Source organism: Schistocerca piceifrons, chromosome 4 (assembly GCF_021461385.2).
Source record: "Schistocerca piceifrons isolate TAMUIC-IGC-003096 chromosome 4, iqSchPice1.1, whole genome shotgun sequence".
In the NCBI taxonomy this organism is placed as follows: Eukaryota; Metazoa; Arthropoda; class Insecta; order Orthoptera; family Acrididae; genus Schistocerca; species Schistocerca piceifrons.
In genome coordinates, this window is record NC_060141.1 from 69,655,861 (window position 1) to 69,680,812 (window position 24,952).

General features: G+C 43.6%; 1 protein-coding gene across 1 annotated transcript in view; it reads right to left on the reverse strand.

Annotated features, from left to right (window-relative positions):
• Positions 1 to 20,832, reverse strand: part of LOC124795601 (atrial natriuretic peptide receptor 1-like) — a 369,591-nt gene extending 348,759 nt beyond the window's left edge. Inside the window, exons 1-3 of the mRNA XM_047259672.1 lie at positions 20,823 to 20,832; positions 20,597 to 20,711; positions 14,465 to 14,793 (exon numbers count right to left, since the gene is read on the reverse strand). Of these exons, the coding sequence (XP_047115628.1) occupies positions 14,465 to 14,793; positions 20,597 to 20,711; positions 20,823 to 20,832 (454 nt within the window). The remainder of the gene's footprint in view (positions 1 to 14,464; positions 14,794 to 20,596; positions 20,712 to 20,822) is intronic.
• Positions 20,833 to 24,952: the final 4,120 nt, after the last annotated feature.

The following is a 24,952-nucleotide window of genomic DNA, read 5'->3' on the forward strand; positions in this document are numbered from 1 at the left end:
AGCACTAAACAATACTACTTGTAAGCCGTATATTTAGGAATGAAGTACCATCGACATTAATGGAAAACGAAGATGATGTATAATTTAACCGATATTTCATGGCTGTAAGCTGTAGGGAATAGAATAATCGAATCAAGCACGTTTAATAGATTGAATCGAGGCCTCGTAAGCCATTAACCGGCTGCCGAAATATTAATGCGTGAATCACGTAACTGCCACCGTCACAACTTAGCAAAAGATTTGGCAGGGAGCCGAGAACTTTCAGGCCGTGTGTAAAATCGGTAAGCGAGTCTAAGGATTCCAGTCAGTTCCTTGTTGACCAGTCTGGTGCGGCATTTGAAGATAGCAAAAGCCAAACCTAAGTTTAAAATTTCATGTTTAAGACATCGTTCAAGCATGAAAACCGTACAAACATGCAGTCTCTTGACCTTCGGACGGACCCCCGTATGGAAGATGTGTAACTGACATAAGGAAGCACCGTCAAGATTTGAAAAACAGACAAATCGTCTGGTCCGGATGGCATTCCTGTTAGATTTTAGAAGGAGTACTCCAGGGAATTGGTCCATCACCCCGCCTCTCTCTCTCTCTCTTTCTTTCTCGTCCAACACGAAGATCGAAACGAATGGTATAAAGGAAAGAAAGAAAGCGCGGGTCACTCCAGTATACAAGAAAGATGAAGGAACAGACCGCAAAATTACAGACCAATATCCCTAACTTCGGACTGCTCCCGAATCTTTGTACGTATTCTCAGTTCGAATATAATAAACATTCTTGAGGCTAAGCTGTTTATGTTGATGAATCAGTCTGATTTTAGAAAGCATCATTCGTTCAAAACTCGGCATGCCTTTATTTCACATGATATATCTAGAACTATAAAGGAAGGTAACAGGTGGATTACATATTCTAGATTTCAGGAAGGTATATGACACGATCTCCCATCGCAGCCCGTTAACGAAGGCACGAGCATATGTAACAGGCTCAGAGATACGAGAGTGGCTATATCCAATATGCAGCCCAGTGCAAGTGGATAGCTGCTGTTCTCTTTATACTTAAATGATTTGGCGGCTCAGTAGTCTGCCGACGATGCAGCGGTCTACGATAAGTCATCAAAGCTGAGTGACTGTAGGAGGACACAAGACGATTTAGACAAAATTTCCATTTGGTGTGATGAATGGTCGCTAGCCTTAAATGCGGGAAAAATGCAAGTTAATGCTGATGAGTAGGCATAATAAACCAGTAACTTTCAGGTGAAGTATTACTATCGTCCTGCTTACTTCACTGGTGGGATTGATCCGTTCCAGGTCATGTTGAAGAATTTCGGCGAATGGCTTCTAGATTTGTTACCTGTAAGTGCCATGGAGCTGCTTTCAGAACTCAAACAGAAGTCCTTGGAGGACGGTGTTCTTTCCTAGGAACTGTAAACACAAAATTAAGAGACCCTCATTTCAAGGTAACTACCAAACGACTCTACTGCAGCTAACATTAATTGCGCATAAGGACCACGAAGACCAAATACGAAAAAAAAGTAGACCTCATATGGAAGCGTCCAGACAGCAGTTCTACCATCACTCTATTTAAGATTAATTGTACATGGAGCCCACTGAACTTAAAGAATTCGAAACATGCAATGCCGTAGACGTATACAAAGAAAAAAAAAACTCTGATAATAACTTCTCTGTAATGCAGTAGAAACATGCATACATGAAAAGCATGAAATACACCCGTCTCAAAGTTAGCTAATATCGACTCTGGCAGCTTGTGGGTGTAGGGTAGAGTTTCGATGTTTCTGTCGCTGGTTTCGAGTGGTTCTGCGAATTTTTTCTTGGCAGGATAACACCAGTTGTATGGTATCGTCAGTTTTCACGGCGTATTGCGATTTTATGCCGTCCTTCTGTAGTGCTTTGCATATAGTTGTGTAATTAGGACCTATCTTTGTGATTAATTACGCAATTAGGATCGATCTTTGCGTCAGTTTCTCGACCAAAATAAATAAAGTACACCAACCTAACCTTCCTCTCCCGCATCTAGACAGGTTTCATGTGTTGGGGGTGCACTTGAGCATTCCGTCCAGGAGCACCAGGGTTCGAGTCCCAGAAAGGGCTCCGGCATTTTTAATTTCCCATCAATTCCATGTGTGTCTGGTGGTTTAATTGTGTTAGGTGGGAGCACTTGGCCTTTCCACCCAGGAGGAGCAGGGTTCGAGTTCCAGAAAGGGTTTCTCTCTCTATGTCACAACCCCGCGCCGGTAATAACGACTAGAGAGTCAACACTTGCCGGATACACTGCGTGCGACCTTGTTGTTGTCTACTAACGATGCTTTGGAATGGACTCTCCTTATGTCACAACCCGCTACGGTAATAACGGCTAGAGAGGCAACACGTGCCGGATACATTCGGTATTTTGGAATGGTGCCGGCCCTGTCCCAATACTCTTGGTGTCATTTTTTTAGCAGGACAATGCTAGTCTGCACATGGCACGTGTCTCTATGCACTGTCTGCGTGCTATTGAGATACTCCTATGACCAATAAGATCATCCAGTATGTCCATGACAGAACATGTATCGAACCAGATCGGATGTCAGGTCCATCCCAGCGCCAATATACGTTACAACAATTATAGTTGTAGGGCTGATTCCCTCATGCGAGGACACCACCGCTTTGTAACGGCCTTACGAAGCGAACCAGTGCATGCATCCATGCTAGAGCGCGTGCGATGTAAATTTGACTCGATTTTGTAATCACTGCGGAAACATTACATACCCTCTCAAGCCATTAAGTTTTATTTTATTTCCTCCTTCCCTTCTCGGTGCGTTTTTCAAACTGTGTGATTCCCATTACACTTTAGTCAAACTACGAATACAGTACCAAATAACGTTCATGCAAACGTCTCCGGTAGGTTCAAACTTGCAGAAGCTCAACTGTAGAGCTCCACTGCCTTACAGCCTAATTTTCACTTCTGGGAACAATACAAAGTCAAGGCGATATAAAAGTTGTAGTCAGGCATATCAGAGTTAATAAACATACAACAACTATTATAATTCAGAATAAGACCCGATTGATAGGGTAAAACTGGATACCTCGATAAGGTGTTTTGTTATAGAATGGTAAAATTATTAAGATTCTAATTGATAAGAATAGTGCAGTAACACCTTCTAGCTTGTTAGGAACTGATCGTAGAATTGCATATGCAAATAGGAAGTATCATTGTGGTTGAATGTGAACTGGTGTTACTAATGGATCGGCGGGTACAAAATTATCCGGGTCTCCTAGAAGGTAAGGATTAATTAGACATAATATAATTAATAATGATGTTATTAATAGCAATGTGATAGGATCCTTGAAGATGAAGCATGGGTGGAATGGGATTTTTTCGATATCTGCATTTAGTCCTAACCGGTTATTAGACCCTGTTTTATGAAGAAAGAATAAGTGGATTGCTGCCACAGCTGTAATAATAAATGGTAATACAAAATGAAATGTAAGGAATCGATTTGATGTTGCGTTATCAACAGCAAATCCTCCTCACATTCATTGGACTAAATCTGTTCTTAAGTATGGAATTTCTGATAATAAATTAGCAATTACTGTTGCACCTCAGAATGATATTTTATCTCGAGGTAAAACATATCCTATAAATGCAGTTGCTATAATTAAGAATAGAATTACTGTACCAATTATTCAGGTGTATATATACATATAAGATCCGTAGTAGATTCCTCGTCATACATTCAAAAAAATACAAATAAAAAATATAGATGCTCCATTTGCATGTAAAGTTCGAATGATTCAACCATTATTTACGACCCGGCAGATGTGTACTACACTACTAAATGCTATTTCAGTATTTTATGTATAGTGTATACATAAAAATAGTCCAGTTACGATTTGAATTACCAAACAAAGTCCTAGTAGGGTCCCAAAATTTCATCAAAATGAAATGTTTGTTGGTGCAGGTAAGTCAACTAAGGAGTTGCTAATAATTTTAATTAAAGGATGTCTTGGTCGTAAGTGTTTATTCATTAGTAAATTATCTTAGTTTACGCCTCTTTACTACATAGTAATTTCGATCTGAAGACCAACGTGCTGTAATATGGACATGAAGAAAGAAACATCGACTCTCCGCCCTCGTTCGCAGACGAAAGGTTTGATCCATCGCTTCGACTTTACGATGAAAGAAACTTCTGGACGGTAGGGATTTTAGGCTGAGCAGACGCACCCCATTCTTCGCTATCCAAATATTGGGACGTAGCGGGTAATTCTTGGTAATAAAACTATATATTGTAGTCCGTTATATCCATATAATGGCATTTCACACTATCGAAGTTTCTGATGTATACATTGAAGAGCCAAAGAAACTGGTACAGGGTCCCTGCAAGTACTCAGAAATGCCGCAACATGTACTCGACTAACGTCCGAAGTGATGCTCGAGAGAACTGACACCATGAATTCAGCAGGGTCACCCATAAATCCGTAAGAGTACGACGGGATGGAGAACTCTTCTGAAAGGTACGTTCCAAGGCATTCCCGATGTGCTCAGTAATGTTCATGTCTGTGGAGTTTGATGGCTAGCGGAAGGGTATAAACTCAGAAGAGTGTTCCTATAGCCACTCCGTAGCAATTCTGGACCTGTGGGGTGTCGCATTGTCCCGCTGGAATTTCCCAAGTCCGTCGGAATGCACAAAGGACATGAACAGATGCAGATGATCAGACAGGACGCTTACGTATGTGTCACTTGTCCGAGTCGTATGTAAACGTACCAGGTGTCCCATATCACTCCAACTACACACGCCCGACGCTATTACAGAGCATCCACCAGCTTGAACAGCCGCTGCTGAAATGCAGGGTCCATGGATTCATGAGGTTGCCTCCATACCCACACGTCCATTCGCTCAAAATAAGTTGTAACAAGATTCATCGAACCAGGCAACAAGTTTACATTATTCAACAGTACAATGTCCGAGTTGATGGGCCCAAGCGAGGCGTAAAGCTTTGTGTAGTGCGGTCACCAAGGTACACGAGTGGGCCTTCGGCTCCTATAGCCCATGTCGATAATGTTTCGTTGAATGGTTCGCACGCTGACACTTGTTGATAGTCCAGCATTGAAATCTCCGGCAGTTTGCGGAAGGGTTCCACTTCTGTCACGTTCTCTTTAGTCGTCATTGGTCCCGATCATGCAGGATCTTTTTCCGACCGCAGCGATGCCGGAGATCTGATTTTTTACTGATTCCTGATATTCACAGTACACTCGTGAAATGGTCGTGCGGGAAAATCCCCACTCCATCGCTAGCTCGGAGATGATGTTTCCCATCGCTTGTGCGCCGAGTATAACACCACGTTCAAACTCATTTAAATGTTGATCACCTACCATTGTAGCAGCAGTAACCGATCTACCAACAGCGCCAGACCCTTGTTGCCTTTATAGGCGTTGCCGACCGCAGCGCCGTGTTCTGCCTGTTCAAATATCCCTGTATTTGAATACGCATGCCTACACCAGTTTGTTTGGTGGTTCAATGTATTTGGACCTCTAGACACCATGAAATCCTAGTTTATCTTTCTAGGAGCCTTTTGCCTCTAAAGAGTAAAAAATTCTTCACGTCCATATACGAGGGCAGTTCAATAAGTAATTTAACACATTTTTTTCGCGGCCAATTTTGTTTGAAAAAACCGGAAATTTCTTGTGGAATATTTCCAAACATTCCCGCTTCGTCTCGTATAGTTTCATTGACTTCCGACAGGTGGCAGGGCTGTACGGAGCTGTTAAAATGGCGTCTGTAACGGATGTGTGTTGCAAACAACGGGCAGTGATCGAGTTTCTTTTTGGCGGAAAACCAGGGCATCTCAGATATTCATTGGCGCTTGCAGAATGTCTACGGTGATCTGGCAGTGGACAAAAGCACGGTGAGTCGTTGGGCAAAGCGTGTGTCATCATCGCCGCAAGGTCAAGCAAGACTGTCTGATCTCCCGCGTGCGGGCCGGCCGTGCACAGCTGTGACTCCTGCAATGGCGGAGCGTGCGAACACACTCGTTCGAGATGATCGACGGATCACAATCAAACAACTCAGTGCTCAACTTGACATCTCTGTTGGTAGTGCTGTCACAATTGTTCACCAGTTGGGATATTCAAAGGTTTGTTCCCGCTGGGTCCCTCGTTGTCTAACCGAACACCATAAAGAGCAAAGGAGAACCATCTGTGCGGAATTGCTTGCTCGTCATGTGGCTGAGGGTGACAATTTCTTGTCAAAGATTGTTACAGGCGATGAAACATGGGTTCATCACTTCGAACCTGAAACAAAACGGCAGTCAATGGAGTGGCGCCACACCCACTCCCCTACCAAGAAAATGTTTAAAGCCATACCCTCAGCCGGTAAAGTCATGGTTACAGTCTTCTGAGACGCTGAAGGGGTTATTCTGTTCGATGTCCTTCCCCATGGTCAAACGATCAACTCTGAAGTGTATTGTGCTACTCTTCAGAAATTGAAGAAACGACTTCAGCGTGTTCGTAGGCACAAAAATCTGAACGAACTTCTCCTTCTTCATGACAACGCAAGACCTCACACAAGTCTTCGCACCCGAGAGGTGCTCACAAAACTTCAGTGGACTGTTCTTCCTCATGCACTCTACAGCCCTGATCTCGCACCGTCGGATTTCCATATGTTTGGCCCAATGAAGGACGCAATCCGTGGGAGGCACTACGCGGATGATGAAGAAGTTATTGATGCAGTACGACGTTGGCTCCGACACCGACCAGTGGAATGGTACCGTGCAGGCATACAGACCTTCATTTCAAGGTGGCGTAAGGCCGTAGCATTGAGTGGAGATTACGTTGAAAAATAGCGTTGTGTAGCTAAAAGATTGGGGAATAACCTGGTGTATTTCAAAGCTGAATAAAACAACCCCTGTTTCAGAAAAAAAATGTGTTGCATTACTTATTGAACTGCCCTCGTAATCTTGAAGGGAGATGTTAACTATAGGTGTAGAAGGGCTCGAGGATTCGCCTAAGTGAGTGCACCATAAAGAAAGGATTTCCTCCAACAATTTATTTATCCCTGCAAGACCAATGGGGACTGAACAATCAGAGAGTCTTGTCGACGCTGAAAATATGTCTTTGGAAGCCTCTAAATGTGGTAAAGAGACGTGTACAATTTTCTATAAAGCCTTAGTTCAGCGCATTGATCAGCTGTTAGTCAACCATGTAATGAAGAAAGGTCCGATCGGTCGTGTGGCCATTAGAGACAGAGAATGTTCTCAGACGGACAAGGAAGGTGAAGGAAATACACCTCAAATAAACCACACCAGTGTTCCCGGAAATTATCTGAGATACTACGGTCACCTCTGCAGGAAACCAGAGATGCAGAATTGCTTTCATTTCCTCCGTTTCCTCCAGTCAACATCCTTTTAGTTCTCTTGATAAGCCTGGTATGCCTAAATAGATAGGATGAATTACAGGTCCAGGCTACGCTATACGTATTGGTATCTGCAAACGTACTTAGAATAAAAGTAAGTCCGTTAAATGTGGAGAATTATATTGTAAATCAGTCTTACAACATTCTATAAAACGAACACTAATAATCAGTGTTCAAATCTAAGAAACAGCAGACGGTATGATCTAACTCAAAACTATGTCACACGGGTTACTGAGACACTATCCTTTATCCATCTCCAGTATCTAAACACATGCAAAGAATACACGGAAATGAATAAATATGAAATTGTAGCATATATTAACATGGAAAACTGACATCTTGTCTGTGAGATTTGCATCAGCAAGGGTAACAGGACAAATATACTCAAGGATATCACACTTATGAACAAACAACGCTTCGTTTTTGAGATGATCGAAAGAACATGTTGGCCTTGCAGGCAAATACCATTTATAGGTCAGACATGCACATATTTGTAGACTTGTTAGTTCCTCTTTATGTAAAAGTACGTTGTCCGAAGATTCGTTAGCGAGTAGAGTCTGAAATCCGATTATAAAGGGTCTACCAAATATTTGTTTAAGGCTGCTGTAGCTTCTGCAGTGTACTCAAAATGTTTGCCATTCTGAAATCTTGCTTTTTGTATCGCCGAGTGATAATCAAATGGTGTGAATCTTAAGAAAACTGTGAATCAATATATCTGGATAGATATTTCTGAAGAAAGATGATTATTTATCATCCAGACCTATTCCCTCGTATAATACATCCACACAACAGGTACGTCAGTTTTATATGTTAAGCGTCACACATTTTAGCATTTCATCTCCATCATATTCAGTTTCAGGGATAAGCTTTTAAGGCTGTTCCACCTTCGTGAGTTAGTGTTTCTAATGCCATCTCTGTTTGGAACTACCAATAATACTTTTTCTACACTGTCTGAAAAAAAAATAGCAACACCAAAAAATAATTCATGTTGAGCAATGGAATTTCTGGAATACATTTGTCTAGGTAACATATTCAAGTGACTGACACTGCAAGATTGCAGGTTAATGCGAGCCCCAGATAAGCCACTGCAAAGGTAAAATGCTGGTACAATAATAACTGGTGCAATCGCCTGTATGTTCAGTGCAAGCATGCAAATGTGAATCCACAGTGTTGTACAGGGGCCGAAAGTCAGTTTGTGGGATAGAGGTTCACGCCCGTTGCGCTTGGACTGTCAATACACGAATGTTTAATCCTATTTGTGTAATGGTCACCCTATGGTGTCCCATACGTGCTCGATTGGAAACAAATAAGATGATCAAGCAGGTCATGGCAATATGTCAATATTCTGTGGATCAGTGGTGTGTGCGCGATAGCTATCCTGTTGTAAAATACCCTGTTCATGATTGGCAGCACAACAGCTCGAATCACCAGACTGGAATACAGATTTGCAGTCGCGGTGCGTGGGAGAACCATGACAGTGCTCCTGCCGTCATACGAAATCGCACCGCTGACCATAACTGCAGGTGTAGGTCCAGTGTGTGTGGCAACCAGACAGGTTGGTTACTGGTCCTCAGCTGGTCTCCATCTAACCAACGCAAGGCCATCACTGGCACCGATGCAGAGCAAGATTTCATTAGGAAAGACAACAGACCTCCACCTTGCCCTCGAATGAGACCTCGTTTGAAACAACTGACGTCGCAAATGGTGGTGGTTTGGTATCATTGGAACGCACGCTGCAGTTCGTCTGGCTCGGAGCCGTCCTTGAAGCGACCGATTTGTAACAGTTCGTTAAGTCACCATGGTGCCAACATCTGCTCAGGTTGCCGCTGCAGATTCAGTACGTTGCGCCGCAGCCATATGCCGAACTCGATGGTCTCCCCTCTCGAGGACGTCCGTAGGCCGTTTTCCTTGTAACCGTACATTCTCGATGTCACCGATGCTAGCAATCATGTACAGTGCCTACATTTCTACAAGTCTTCCCTCAATAAAGCAGAAGAAACATCGAACGTCTCCGAGCTCTATTACACGACCTCGTTGCACCTTTTTTTTTACATCTCTTTGTACAGTGCAACGCAAAACTATTAATTTAGCAAGATTTTTATCTCCATCTTGGTCTTGTATAGTAATTACTTAGTTACTAACACACTTTAACCTTCTAAATTGTTCTTATTATTTCGACCCCACTAAACTGGGTCCCTCGTTCGACAACGCAGGCTGTGCCTCTCTCGAGCCAAGGCAAAGGCGAGCGTTTTGGCTGGTGGGCGGAAGACCGTCTTCACCTGGTGTTTCAGGAGAATTCGTCATATATTCCCGGATAAAGTGCCATAAAAACGACACGGCCACTGCTTGGTAATATGGACTACGGAAATCCGTTGTCTATCAGATACTCTGTAAATATGGTGAGACATACATAGGTCGGAAGGCAACACCAAAGGCATCCTAGAACGCAGCAGCTTCAAAAATCCGGCAGTAGCACAACACTACCCGAAGTAATTACATGGAATGGTTATGACCACAACAAGGTTCTGAAACAGAGTAAAACTTCCGGGACTGCGTCATTAACAAATCTATTACGATTCGAGTAAGCGAACCGCCCATTAATCTTGATAATCATGAGTTATGCATTATAGTGCTCAAAAACAGAAATGGGAGATCAGACATCGAAGTGACGTAAGGGGAATGTGGAGGAACAGCAAGCATAGGTGTGGCCCACACGTAGGTCGGAGCACTGTGTCGGCGGGAGCAGTGGGGGAAGAGATACAGGGCGCGGACGGCCGATAGAGCGGCCGATCAGGGGGAGAGGGGGAGGAGATAAAAGCGCGGCGCCGCCCCCTCCACCCTCCCCCATCAGTAAGGTCATCCGTGAACTATTTCAACTTTGAAAATACTTGTAAGATGTAAAATGTGAGGTGCATGCAATAGATAACAGGAGGAGGTGGACTATTCATACATCAATTAGCAAGTAGCGTAATAGCATGGAGGTGAACTACTGGAGGATCAATTACGCGTTTTTCGCTTTTTGTCTTGTGTATGCGAAATTTTCCAGTGGATGTCAAACAGTTTGAGGAGATTGTAACAGGTACATGGCGTAAATTTCACAGTTGTATCGATTTCCCTTCACCTGACTCAATCAGTACATCTAGAAGGCTGTAATGTATACTACTCACAAGGGAACATCCCCATCGCACCCCCCTCAGATTTAGTTATAAGTTGGCACAGTGGATGGGCCTTGAAAAAACTGAACACAGATCAATCGAGAAAACAGGAAGAAGTTGTGTGGAACTATGAAAAAATAAGCAAAATATACAAACTGGGTCGTCCATGCGTAAGATAGGCAACATTAAGGGCAATGTCATGCGAGGAGTGCTGTGGTCCCGTGGTTAGCGTGAACAGCTGCGGAACGAGAGGTCCTTGGTTCAAATCTGCCCTCGACTGAAAATTTTGCTTTCTTTATTTTCGCAAAGTTATGATCTGTCCGTTCGTTCATTGACGTCTCTGTTCACTGTAATAAATTTAGTGTCTGTGTTTTGCGACCGCACCGCAAAACCGTGTGATTAGTTGACGAAAGGACGTGCCTCTCCAATGGGAACCGAAAACATTTGATCGCAAGGTCATAGGTCAACCGATTCCTCCACAGGAAAACACGTCTGATATATTCTGTACGACACTGGTGACGGCATGTGCGACACATGACAGGAATATGTTGTCAACCCACCTAACAAGTACACTTGCCGAATGGGTGAAAAGATTCTTCTACCTTGCCCGATTTAGGTTTTCTTGTGGATGTAATAATCACTCCAAAAAAAGTGATGAAAACATAAGAGTTTTTCACATAAACTGAAAATAAAAAGTTAAAATTCTCAGTCGAGGGCAGATTTCAACCAAGGACCTCTCGTTCCGCAGCTGTTCACGCTAACCACGGGCCACGGCGCTCCTCGCCTCACATTGCCCTTAATGTTGCCTATCTTATACATGGACGACCCAGTTTGTATATTTTGCTTATTTTTTCATAGTTCCACACAACTTCTTCCTGTTTTCTCAATTGATCTGTGTTCAGTTTTTCAAGGCCTATCCACTGTACCAACTTTAACTAAATCTGAGGGGGGTGCGATGGGGATGTTCCCTTGTCAGTTTTATTAATCGTCATTGACTGTTCCCTGTCTTCGTAACAATAACAAATTAGCTGCTTCGTTATGAAGAAGCAATTCTAGTGTTGTCACAACTTCGTCTGCTATAGCTGTCAGAATTGCGGCTTAGGATGCAGTTCTTGTATATACAGAAACATAGAGCTGATGAATGTATTAGAGAGATTGCGCTTTAAAATAAGAAATGTCACTCAAAATATCTTGAGAAAAATAAACTTACAGCGCCTCTGCAGCCGAAAGGTCAAGTGAACATCTGATAAAGGAGAGAAGGCGGGCAGAAAACATGAAACCAGAAGAGAAGCATTGAACGGAAAATGGACCAGAGCCCAAATATTGGACCTTCTAAAGAGGTGACATAAGAAAAACTGTTATGTTGAACTTTAAATTGCAGTTACTGAAAATTATGTACGAGCGTGAGTCAAATGAAAACCTTAAATTTGTAATAACAAATCGAAATTTCGCACCGTTATCCTGTAAGTTGGTAAGTGTGCTACAAACAGGTTGTAGAAAGGCATGTAGCTGGCAGCATAGAGCAGATGGACACATACCGTCGCAGTATCAGTATAAAGATGGCCGCCCCACTTGCGACTTGCACCAGGGAAGAACAGCGTTCTGTCATTCGGTTTTTGCGTAGTGAAGGTGTGAAACCTACTGAAATTCATCGACGAATGAAGGTTCAGTACGGTGATGCATGTTTGTCACAGCAGCAAGTCTACAAATGGAGTAGAAAGTTCGCAATTGGCGTGACTTCAGTGGAAGATGCTCCTCGCCCAGGTCAGGCACGAGTTGTGACTTCACAGAATATTGCAGCAGTTGAAGCCATAGTGAAGGAAAGACGCCGAGTGACAGAATGACATTGCAGCATGTTTACAGATTAGTCATGGGTCAGCACACCACATTGTGCATGATGTGCTCCAGTTTCACAAAGTGTCTGCAAGATGGGTGCCACGGCAGCTGACTCCTGAAATGAGAGAACGACGTTTTGATGCTTGTAAAGAACTTCTTCGGCGCTTTTAACGAGAAGGTGATGGCTTCCTTGCAAGAATAGTTACTGGGGACGAAACTTGGGTTCACTTCCACCAACCGGAAACGAAGAGAGCGGGCAAGAAATGGCACTATTCCTCATCACCAAAACCAAAGAAGTTTCGAACAGAACCATCAGCAGGGAAGGTTATGCTGACTCTCTTTTGGGACGAAAAAGGCGTCATTTTGGAGCATTTTGAGGGACCACTGTCACCAGTGCATCATACATAGATCTTCTAAAAAATCATCTGCGGCCTGCAATCAAATCAAAGCCACGTGGATTGCTGTCAGCAAGGTGTCCTTTTGCAACATGACAATGCAAGGCCCCACACTGCCCGTACAATAGTTGCAACAATCACAGACCTGCGTTTTGAGTGTCTTCATCATCCACCGTACTCACCACACCTTGCCCCAAGTGATTTCCATACGTTTGTATCACTCAAAGACGCAATGGGAGGAAAGAAGTTCCGTTCTGATGAAGAGGTACGCCACACAGTACATGAGTGGTAGCGTACACTACCAAAAGAATTTTTTTTAAAGAAATTTATGCAATTTGTAAGCGCTGTAGGACTTGCATTGAGCGTGGGGGAGATTATGTTAAAAAGTGACACAGCTTTGTACCACTTCTGCACCATAAATAATATTTAATAAAATACGAGGGGCGTTCAGAAAGTAAGCTCCGATCGGTCGCGAAATGGAAACGACTATGAAAATCCGATAAAGCTTTGCACAGATGTGTTGGGTAGTGTCTCTAGTAAAACCCCAGTTAGCATCACGTCGCTCTTCTCATTTCTGAGCTCGCAGTGAGTGCGTAAAGATGTCTAGAAAATAGTGTCTGCCGCCAAGTACGAGGGCCTGGTGAGAAATTTCGCCTGAAGCTATGCAGCTAACATTACATAACTGTCGTGCTGTTTCGTCTTCACGACAATTCTCAGCCGCATTCTGCAGGGGCAATGAAGATGCTCCTGCATCGTTTTCAAATGGAAATGTTAGATTACCCACAATACAGTCCGCAATTGTCTCCCCCTGAGTTTCATCTCTGGTCACATGAACCGCTGTCTTTGAAGACAACATTTTGACACAGACAACGAGGTGTAGGCCAGCGTGGAGAATTGGCGGAAAGCACTGGCGGCTGCCTTCTATGATGAGGCTATTGAAAAGTTGGTACAACGCTATGACAAAAGTCTAAGTCAGAACGGCGACTACGTAGAGAAGTAGCTGAAAGGTGTAGCTAATTGTTACAAGTAAAACATTTCTGATGTTCACTGTGGTTTCAATTTGGCAATCAATCGGAGCTTACTTTCTGAACAAGCCTCGTATTTAAAGTTTTCATTTGACTCACCCTCGTACTTACACGTTCATGTATCTTTTTCTATAAATCTATGAAGCCTACAATTACGAAATTTTCGACATTTGTTTCTATAAATCCAATAAACGTTGCCTCAAGAGCAAACTATTAAGCTCTATGTGTAAACCAAGATATGGAGCGAAGTGTGTAAAATTTTTCATGAATGCTATGTATTGTACTTACAGAAATACAAAGAAAAATACAGTTCTCCTACTCGTTGTATTCAAAAACCTTCATCAGAATAGCTTCCTATATGTAAAGAGATCAAACAAGAAATTTTGTAGAAATCTCTTTAACAGGTTCTGAGAAAAGGCACATATATTATCTGTTTTTTAATGCAGTTTTTAAATTCCATGAAAAAGTTAAATATATATAATGTGTCAATATTATGTATCGCAGGGTACAAAATTTCAGTTTTGTATCTTAAAAGTTTTGGAGTTGGGCATCTTCTAAGTAGTGTCAGCTTTTCATGAAGGTTCCCCTTAATAGACATACAGGAGGACCCTTACAAGTTCGCACCGAAATTAGAACTTGAAGACCACTTGCCTGCGAAGGTCCTGTTCCACATCCTTCGGACGACGGCCTGTCCGTCCATCTCAGAACCGCCGTAGAAGAGAGTCTCGTTGAGGGCGATGGCATACAGCAGCACGGCGTCGTAGAAAGCCGTTACGAACGTCGAGATGGTCTCGGAGCCGAAGGTGTAGTTGTAGTCGGCGCGCGCCACCTCCTTCACCTGCTGCGAGAAGCTGCGGTAGGCATCGCTGTGTGGCGTCGCCGCCGTCACCGTCAGCAGCGCCTCGTAGGCGCGGCGCGCGCGCTCGTTGCGCTCCGGGGGTTCCCCGGGCACCAGCCACGGCTGCGTCACGTCATCGCTGCTGTCCATGCTGCCAACACAACGCGCGAAACCAGTCTGCACAGGGCGAGGACGCTGCACTTTGCGCGTCAGTGATACATGACTTCAGGTCTGTGCTTCATCTGATCTAGTCGGGAGCCTTCATTTCGTCTAGATCTACACTGTGTGATCAAAAGTATCCGGACACCTGGCTGAGAATGACTTTCAAGTCCGTGGCGCCCTCCATCGGTAATGTTGGAATTCAATATGATGTTGGCCCATTCTCAGCCTTGACCACAGCTTCCACTCTCGCACGCATACGTTCAATCAGTTGGTGGAAGGTTTCCTGGGGAATGGCAGCCCATTCTTCACGGAGTGTTGCACTGAGGAGAGATATCGATGTCAGTCGGTGAGGGCTGGCACGAAGTCGGTGTTCCAAAACATCCAAAAGATGTTCTATAGGATTCAGGTCAGGACTCTGTGCAGGCCAGTCCATTACAGGGATGTAATTTTCGTGTAACCTTTCCGACACAGGCCGTGCTGGATCGTGTCGAAAGATGCAATCGCCATCCTCGAATTTCTCTTCCAAAGTGGGAAGCTAGAAGGTGCTTATAACATCAATGTAGACCTGTGATGTGATAGTGCCAAACAAAATAACAAGGGGTACAGCCCCCCCCCCCCCCATGAAAACCACGACTGCACCATAACACCACTGCAGACACTGGCAGATGACTTTCACTGGACATCCGCCATACTCACACCCTGCCATCGGATCGCCACAGTGTGTACCGTGATTCGTCACTCCATACAACGTTTTTCCACTGTTCAGTCGTCCAATTTTTACGCTCCTAACACCAAGCGAGGCGTCGTTTGGCATCTACCGGCGGATTGTGTGGCTTATGAGCAGCCGCTCCACTATCAAATCCAAGTTTTCTCACCTCCCGCCGAACTATCATAGTACCTGCAGTGGATCCTGATGCAGTTAGGAATTCTTGTGTGATGGCCTGAATAGATGTCTCTCTTTTACGCATTGCGACCCTCTTCAAATGTCGACGGTGTCTGTCAGTCAACAGACGAGGCCGGCCTGTACGCTTTTGTGCTGTGCGTGTCCCTTCACGTTTCCGCTTCACTATCACATCGGAAACAATGGACCTAGGGATGTTTAGGAGTGTAGAAATCTTGCGTACATACGTATGACACAAGTAACACCCAATCACCTGACAAAGTTCGAAGTCCGTGACTTCCGCGGAGCGTCCCATTCTGCTCCCTCACGAAGTCTAATGACTACTGAGGTCGCTGATATGGAATACCTTACCGTAGGAGGCAGCACAATGCACCTAATATGAAAAACTGTTTTTAGGTGTGTCCGAATACTTTTTATCACATAGTGTATGTGGGAAAAAATTCATATTTTTGTCAACATTTCTAAAACTCTAATTCCCTTCTCTCAAACACCACCGTATGGGGAGAGAGAGAGAGTGTTTCAGTTCTAGCGAATCAAAATTTACGAAGAAAGAAGTATTTTTTATTTATCCGTAACCATTTTCCACGCAAACATGAGAACAAAAATTTTTTGAATTACAGTGCCAAATACAAAGAATAAAAAAAAAGTTTAAGACGAAATATACGTAACTTTTTATGTAGAACCTGATTCTGCAACGAAAAGTGGGGCTTCCGATTTGAAATTTTAAAGTTGCCTCCCGCCTCACCCCCAGGGGGCATGGGTGGGGTGCTAATTTTAGCACCAGCAGATGTCCCCCTCGAAAATAATCAACTTTGGATTCTACACATTTTTTCGTGTGAAGCTTAGTTTTGGAGTTATTCTGGTTTGTCAACTTAAAATTTACACCTTGTACATAGAGTCTTAAGTGAATGTGTAACTACATTTACGCATAATTAGCTCAAATTATCTGTAACTGACTTATTGCATCTCATTACACTGTCTCATACAAATTTTCCAAGCAATACAAAGCTAACATATAATTACAGAAATGGACGAGTTCTGCAACACTCTACGTCTAACTTCTATTCACATAATATAATAACACAAATATACTTCCAGTACCGACGTTTCACCCACTTTTAAAGTATTGTCTTTTCCGAGAATGGTAATACTAGACACAAAGGTAAATCATTCGATGCGAGTAAATAATTCGATATTAAACTTATTTTTAGTATCTCTCAAAATTAAACGTTGACTGATTCATACAAATCGGCTACCCTAATATTAAATAAAATGGATTTTCAACGTATAAACCACGAAATTTGAACCAAAAATCTGCTTCAAACGAAAGATCCGTTTTGAAAACTATTTAAAGCTTTTTGTTGAATCGAACGGAAACCAATGTTTTCATATTACAATTCGTCTAGCATGTGTAACCGTAGCAGAGAAATCTCATTACATTTCTCTGAAGTAAACATTCTAACTATTATGCGCTATGACAATCATACGTCCAAATTCCAATTGAAACCCTTGCGTAAGAAGCAGTCAGGATATAGAGGAGGAAATTAGTGGAGACTGATATACTAGAAGGATAATATACCTAGGACCACGTGGTGTGCATTAGTCAATGTTCCAATCGAAGACTGACTTTAGAATCGCGTGAGCAGTTTACGGACTTTTCTATCTTTTTTGCTGTTAAAAATATATGAGGGATTGATTTGAGCACTGTTTTTAATTATTATGAATTCTACATATTTGAGTGCTGTATAATATATGAAAGGAATTTGGAGGATATTGTTAATTCTTCAGTTATGCAATTTAATAATGAGAAAAATTAAGTAGGCTATATGCGTAAAACACGTTACATAATGCATGGACGTTTAACCCACATTTTGTCAGTCTTGTACTATATTATACCTTCCAAATGAAGTGAATTTACGTAATTTCTATTCCAAAATGGGTTTAGCTGGTAACTGGTTTTCGATGAAATTTACTCTTAATTAGGTTTGGCTTAGTGCTGATTGGCGTGTAGTAGATTGGTAATGTAACCTTTAGACTATTAAATACAATAGTGCCATGGTACCCTCGACTACAACAATTTGGATTTGAACGGAATATTTGTGTCTATGTACATGACCTACACATACTTTGGAATGGCTTTCAGCATTTGGAGAACCCTTACTTTCCAGGAGTAGTTTCTGTACTTTCAGCAAAAAATTGCACCATACATGAAGGGAATGCTGTCATTTAAAAATGGAATAAGAAAAAATGTTAAACTTCTGTTACAGGCTTCGCTGGACGCAAATGCATGAAAAGTGCTCCAAGGAGCAACACTCTCCCCCACAAAATACGCACTAAGACAAAAAGACGCACCACGAAGGAATTATCTGAGTGGAACGGACATCGGTAGATGTAATACATGTACGGAAAAACAAATGATTTCAGTTTGAGAAATATAGGATGACTTATTCAAGACCAAGAGCGACACAAGGCTGGCAAGTAAATGTCGCCTCGGCACATCTCTGGTCTTTCTGCAAACTGTTATTCAGCTTGGCACTGGTTGATAGAGTTGTTAGATGTCCTCCTGAACGACACCGTTCCCAATTCAGTCCAATAGGCACGTTGGATCGTCAAAATCTATAGCTGGTCGGAGGGCCCTGCACATAGTGCTCCGGACGTTCTCAGTTCAAAAAATGGTTCAAATGGCTCTGAGCACTGAGGTCATCAGTCTCCTAGAACTTAGAACTACTTAAACCTAACTAACCTAAGGACATCACACACATCCATGCCCGAGGCAGGATTCGAACCTATGACCCTAGCGGTCGCGCGGTTCCAGACTGTAGCGCCTAGAACCTCTCGGCCACTCAGGCCGGCCGCTCTTAGTTGGGAGAGATCTGGCGACCTCGTTACTCAAGGTCGGGTTTGGCAATCATGTAGGCGAGCAGTAGAAACTCTCGCCGCGTGTGGGCTTGTGTTATCTTGCTGAAATGTAAGCCCGGGATGACTCATCATAAAGGACAACAAAACGGGGCTTTGAACATCGTCGAGGTGCCATAATGGTGCCGCGGATGACAACCAAAAAGGTCCTGCTCTGAAAGGTAATGGCAACCCACACCATCACTTCTGGTTGTTGGGTCGTACGACGAGTACCTTAGTATCCCATCAATGTCCAGGGCGTCTCCATACTCGTCTTCGTCCTGAATTCACATTTACTGCACTAGAGCTGTCTTCAGTGATGAGGCCTCCTTCAAATTGACATCCGATGATCAACGAAGACTTGTCTGGAGACTCCCCCGACAGCTGTTGGATAACAGCTTGACTGACGCCCGCCATACAACTCGACAGTCAGAAGCGATGATCTGGGGTGCCATTACCTTTCATAGCAGGGCCCCTTTGGTTGACACATGCGGCAGCCTTACAGCACAACGGTACCTCAACGACATTCTGCGCCCCCTTTTGTTGTCTTTCATGTCAAGAACTCCTGTGCCCTACATTTCAGTAAGATAATGCACACGCAAGCACGGAGAGAGTTTCTACCGCTTGTGTTCATGCTTGCAAACCCTATCTTGGCCAACAAGGTCGCCGGCCACTATGGCCGAGCGGTTCTAGGCGCTTCAGTCCGGAACCGTGCTGCTGCTACGGTCGCAGGTTCGAATCCTGCCTCGGGCTTGAATGTATGTGATGTCCTTAGGTTAGTTAGGTTTAAATAGTTCTAAGTCTATGGAACTGATGACCTCAGATGTCCCATAGTGCCTAGAGCCATTTGAAGCATTTTTGTTAAGTCCCATAGTGATTAGAGCCAACAAGGTCACAGGATCTCTACCCAGTTGAGAAAGTTTGGGAGCATTACGGGCAGGCCCCTACAACCAACTTGAGATTTTGACGATCTAACGCGCCAGTCGGACATAAATTGGCATGATATCCCTCAGGAGGACATACAACTACTCTATCAAACTATGCCAGGTCGAAAAACTGCTTGCATAAGGCCCGGAGGTCGACCGTTATTGACGTTCTAGGTTTGTTAAGCCTTTTCTCTTGCATAAGGCTTCCAATTTTTCTGAAATTTCACTCATTTGTTTGTTTGTACGTGTGCATTACATCTACTGATTTCCGTATCATTCGGTTAATTCCTCTGTGGTATGTCCTTTTTGCTTAGACTGTATTTCGTTGTAGCCCTTCAGGCTTCAAGAAGCAGGTACTGTTGTGTCTAGGCAAGACAGCCTAGACACAATGAGAGGAAGCCGAAAGGCACGCGCTAAGCCAAAGCAGGGTGCGTGAGGTCTGAAACAGGATACGTAATGAAGGCTATAAAGAAAAGTACGTAGCTTCTGGAATACTTAACTTTAATCCATCCTAGGTACATCGCTATTGACGATATAAGTGAGACTCCATAGATACATGCAATGTTACTAATGGCGCCTGGCTAGGTCGTAGCCATTGACTTAGCTGAAGGCTATTCTAACTATCTGCTCGGCAAAGGAGTGAGGCTTCGTCAGTGTAGTCGCTAGCTACGTCGTCCCTACAACTGGGGCGAGTGCTATTCCATATCTCGAGACCTGCCTTGTGGTGGCGCTCGGTCTGCGATCACACAGTGGCGACAAGCGGGTCCGACATGTACTAATGGACCGCGGCCGATTTAAAACTACCACCTAGCAAGTGTGGTGTCTGGCGGTGACACCACAGGTACAACAACAACATAAACTACAGATCAGACTATTTCGTGAAGCATTTGTGATTTTCAAAATCTTCTAGGTTCACCAAGAGCACAGAACTGGGAAGTCCTTGGAATACGCTAGCAGCAAAGTATTACAGTACTTTAAAAGATTAAGTGACAACCTAGTCACTCAGCGGTATGTTACAGTCACACGCCCAGTGGAACGACCCTGCGGCCGCTTCTGCTCACCTGTTGAAGAGCTCGACGTTGAAGAAGACGTACTCGCCGCTGCCCACCATGTTGAGCTCCTCGGCGGCGAGCAGGATCTCCCTGACGGTGCCGGGGTCCGCACACAGCAGCACGACTGCAACATCGGCACCTGTCGCCGATTACTCTGGGAGCACGGTCAGCGTCTGTGTAGTCTCACACCCAACGAACACTTACATGTAAACACTTTACAGCGTACACTACCTGCTCACAAGCATGCTGGACGTTAGCATGCAGTGTTATAAGGAGCCTAGTGTTTTCAAAAACCGTTCGCACCTAGTGTGGAAAGTATCCGTGCGTGACTTACAAATTTTAACTACTGTTATGGATTTTTATAGTTTACGGAATAGGCGCGCACACTATCAGCTCATTTTTATAAAATTTTAATTGTTATTTTAACTAAACAGACGATAGGGAAAATTAAATTAAAGAAAAATAAAGGAAGTTTAAGCTTCGAGATTTATTTTAATGTTTATCAGTGTTCAATGAAACGTAAAACATGGTAAACCTGACTCAAAGCTTGGTCCTTATTTAATGTTAGGAAAACGTGAATTTCTAAGAAGAATAGACAAAAAAAAGGAAACAACGAAAATGAAACGAAGACTGGGAAACAGGGTGGAATACCACATTCAAAACTAACACACAGAGATAGTTGAAGGGTACACAATAGGAAATGAACCACAACCAATCGATTCTATTTATAGATTGGTTGTGGTTTGTGGTTCATTTCCTTTTGTGTACCCTTCAACTATCTCTGTGTGTTAGTTTTGAATGTGGTATTCCACCCTGTTTCCCAATCTTCGTTTCATTTTCGTTGTTTCCTTTTTTTTTTGTTTCTTTTTCTTAGAAAGTCACGTTTTCCTATCATTAACTAAGGCACGAGCTTTGAGTCAGGTTTACCATGTTTTACGTTTCATTGAACACTGATAAACAAAGAAATTCGGCTCGTACCATAGTCTTGTTCCTAATGGATAATCACAGACTGCTATAGTAAGTTTACACAAAGAAAATGTGGTGCGATAAATCCACAATCTTACCGTATTGTCTACGAAATCTTTCAAAAAGAATGTGAAACAGGAAGAACTGCTCGTCGTACCGATTAATTACGTTTGAATACCCGAAGTATTATTCAAAAGAGTAGCTGAGGGCCAGTTTCGTTACTACACCACACGCTGCACGTGGTCAACTTGATTTACAGAAATGTCTAATTCGACAATAATTTTAGTAACAAAAAAATTAAATCGAAACATTAGTTACAAGAGAAACTTCCGAACTGGATTACTAACGCCATACATAGTATTGACCTGATGGGTCAAACAATTTTTACGAGCACATGGTACTGGTACCACAAAGCACACACCACGTGGCTAGAACATAAAGAAAAATTAGTAATTTGAAAAATTTTATTGAGAGGAAAGCTTACAATCACATGCATATTTTCACTAAAGACCAATGATCTTAAATACAACTACACCTCATCACCACGTGCTTCCACTTTCCTTTATTCGACTGGGGACAAAGCGTCTACCGCAACACATTCTGAAACTAACACTGAAATTGCATTGCGTCGCGATTCATAATAATATAAAAACATTTTCAATGTAGACCTGTAACAAACGTGATTAATTTTTCAGTTAGGCGTCCTTCTGACTCACCAGACATGCGCTTACCCGGTGATCTTATCACCTCAGAAACTGGCCGCAGACTGAGTAGCGTCGGCCCCTTCCGAGGGTGTCCCACAGATACAGTAGGAAGTGACCAGAGGCAGCATCCTGTACCAACTTGACAAGGGACGGACAGGACCACACAAAGGAGACAAACCTTTTGCCTTAGAAATCTTAGATACCTACTCAGACGTTGGTCCTACTGTTCTATAGCAGACAGACTTCTCTGCTACCACCGAGCATGCAACTACAAATACACTCACTCATTTATCTTTTCACACGAGAAGGGAAGGAGATGACAATATCTTAAGACATCATATACACTATGTAAAGGAGGCGGCTGTGGGTTCCATATGAAACTGTATGATATGAATTACATATAAAAATGTGTTTGAAAGTGTTGTATGACAAGTTGTTCCTGTTTATGTGTCAATATAACATATTCCACTGCTCAGTCTCCTCCCAGATAAATTTAGAAATATCACAGTAAATTTAGAGGTGGAATGTATATCGTAAACCAACAGTAGACCGAGGAAAACAGCATGAAAGGATTCTAACGTAGACCTTTCAGTGTATCTAACATTAATTTTTATGACGTTGTCGGCCATACTGAAGACACTTTCAACTAGGTGTCTGAATTCTAAATGTTTGTAGAGCAATGCCAGCTCATTATCCCTCAACCGCCGAAACCAAAGTAGGTAGTAGTGTTAAGCGTCAGGGTGTGGTGCGAAGTCGGCGTTCTATCGCATACCAAAAGTGTTTCGTACAGTTCATTTCGGATGTCTGGCATTTCCAGAATGCCTCATAACTGATGTTGTATGACAGGAGGAAATGTCTTGCTGAGACAAACAATCATCGTCTTCGAACGGTTCTCCTGCGGTACACAGTTCATATCCTTCCGTACTTTGCGTTTTCTTATCCGCAATAACATGGCCAACGTAACCGTGAAATACACCCTCATACCTTAACGCCACCTCCTCCGTGCTTCGCATAAGCCCCTACACAAATGACAAATAACGCTCTCCAGGCATTCGCCAGACCCAAATGTTTCCTTCGATTTGTCACAGTCTATCTTGATTCATTACTCACTACAGAAATGTGATGCTTATGAGGAGCGGCTCGGTGATCGTACCTATTCTTTTTAACTCCCTGCGCACATTCATTGTGCTAATTGAACTGCTGGTAGCACTGTGGCACTCAGGAGTAATTCATTTCGCTGATTTCATGATATTTTGACAACCACTCTCCGCATTGCTGAAGGCCCCTGTCCTTCAGTACATGAGACCTACGTGGCTTCGGTTTAGCTGTAGTTTTCCTTCGCGTTTCTACTTTACAGTCACATCAGCAGCAGTCGACTTGGGTATCTTTAGAAGAGTGTAAATGTCCCTGATGGGTATATCACTCAGCTGCCTTCCAATGACTGGCGCACTTCCAAGTCCCTGAACTCTCCTGACGACCTATTTTCCTGTTACTGCTTCCCTACTGACAACACAATGCTCCCCGCCTCCTTCTATGCTGTAAAGCATTTGTAAAGGGGAGATGAGCTGTACCGTTTCCTTTCGACACTTGTAGCGACATGCTAGAGTACTGTGGCGTGGAGATTTGAATCTGTATCAGACATGCAACTACGAAGATACAAAAACATTAGGTAGCTCTCTTTATAGGTGACAGTTAAAACTTTACTACTAAACGTCTTATGTTTTCTATTTAGTTACAATATATATAGGTGTTCCTAGAGACTTCCCATTACAACATACGGTAATGTTATGAACTGAACTGCTGATAGGGTCACCCAGCGTTGGGTGCCAAATAGGGACCGAATAAAATTCACCGAGGAATTTATATTTACGTAAGATCAACCTACACTGTGTACCAAAATACAGTAAATTGATTTTAAACGATAAATACACGCAAACCTACACTCCTGGAAATGGAAAAAAGAACACATTCACACCGGTGTGTCAGACCCACCATACTTGCTCCGGACACTGCGAGAGGGCTGTACAAGCAATGATCACACGCACGGCACAGCGGACACACCAGGAACCGCGGTGTTGGCCGTCGAATGGCGCTAGCTGCGCAGCATTTGTGCACCGCCGCCGTCAGTGTCAGCCAGTTTGCCGTGGCATACGGAGCTCCATCGCAGTCTTTAACACTGGTAGCATGCCGCGACAGCGTGGACGTGAACCGTATGTGCAGTTGACGGACTTTGAGCGAGGGCGTATAGTGGGCATGCGGGAGGCCGGGTGGACGTACCGCCGAATTGCTGAACACGTGGGGCGTGAGGTCTCCACAGTACATCGATGTTGTCGCCAGTGGTCGGCGGAAGGTGCACGTGCCCGTCGACCTGGGACTGGACCGCAGCGACGCACGGATGCACGCCAAGACCGTAGGATCCTACGCAGTGCCGTAGGGGACCGCACCGCCACTTCCCAGCAAATTAGGGACACTGTTGCTCCTGGGGTATCGGCGAGGACCATTCGCAACCGTCTCCATGAAGCTGGGCTACCGTCCCGCACACCGTTAGGCCGTCTTCCGCTCACGCCCCAACATCGTGCAGCCCGCCTCCAGTGGTGTCGCGACAGGCGTGAATGGAGGGACGAATGGAGACGTGTCGTCTTCAGCGATGAGAGTCGCTTCTGCCTTGGTGCCAATGATGGTCGTATGCGTGTTT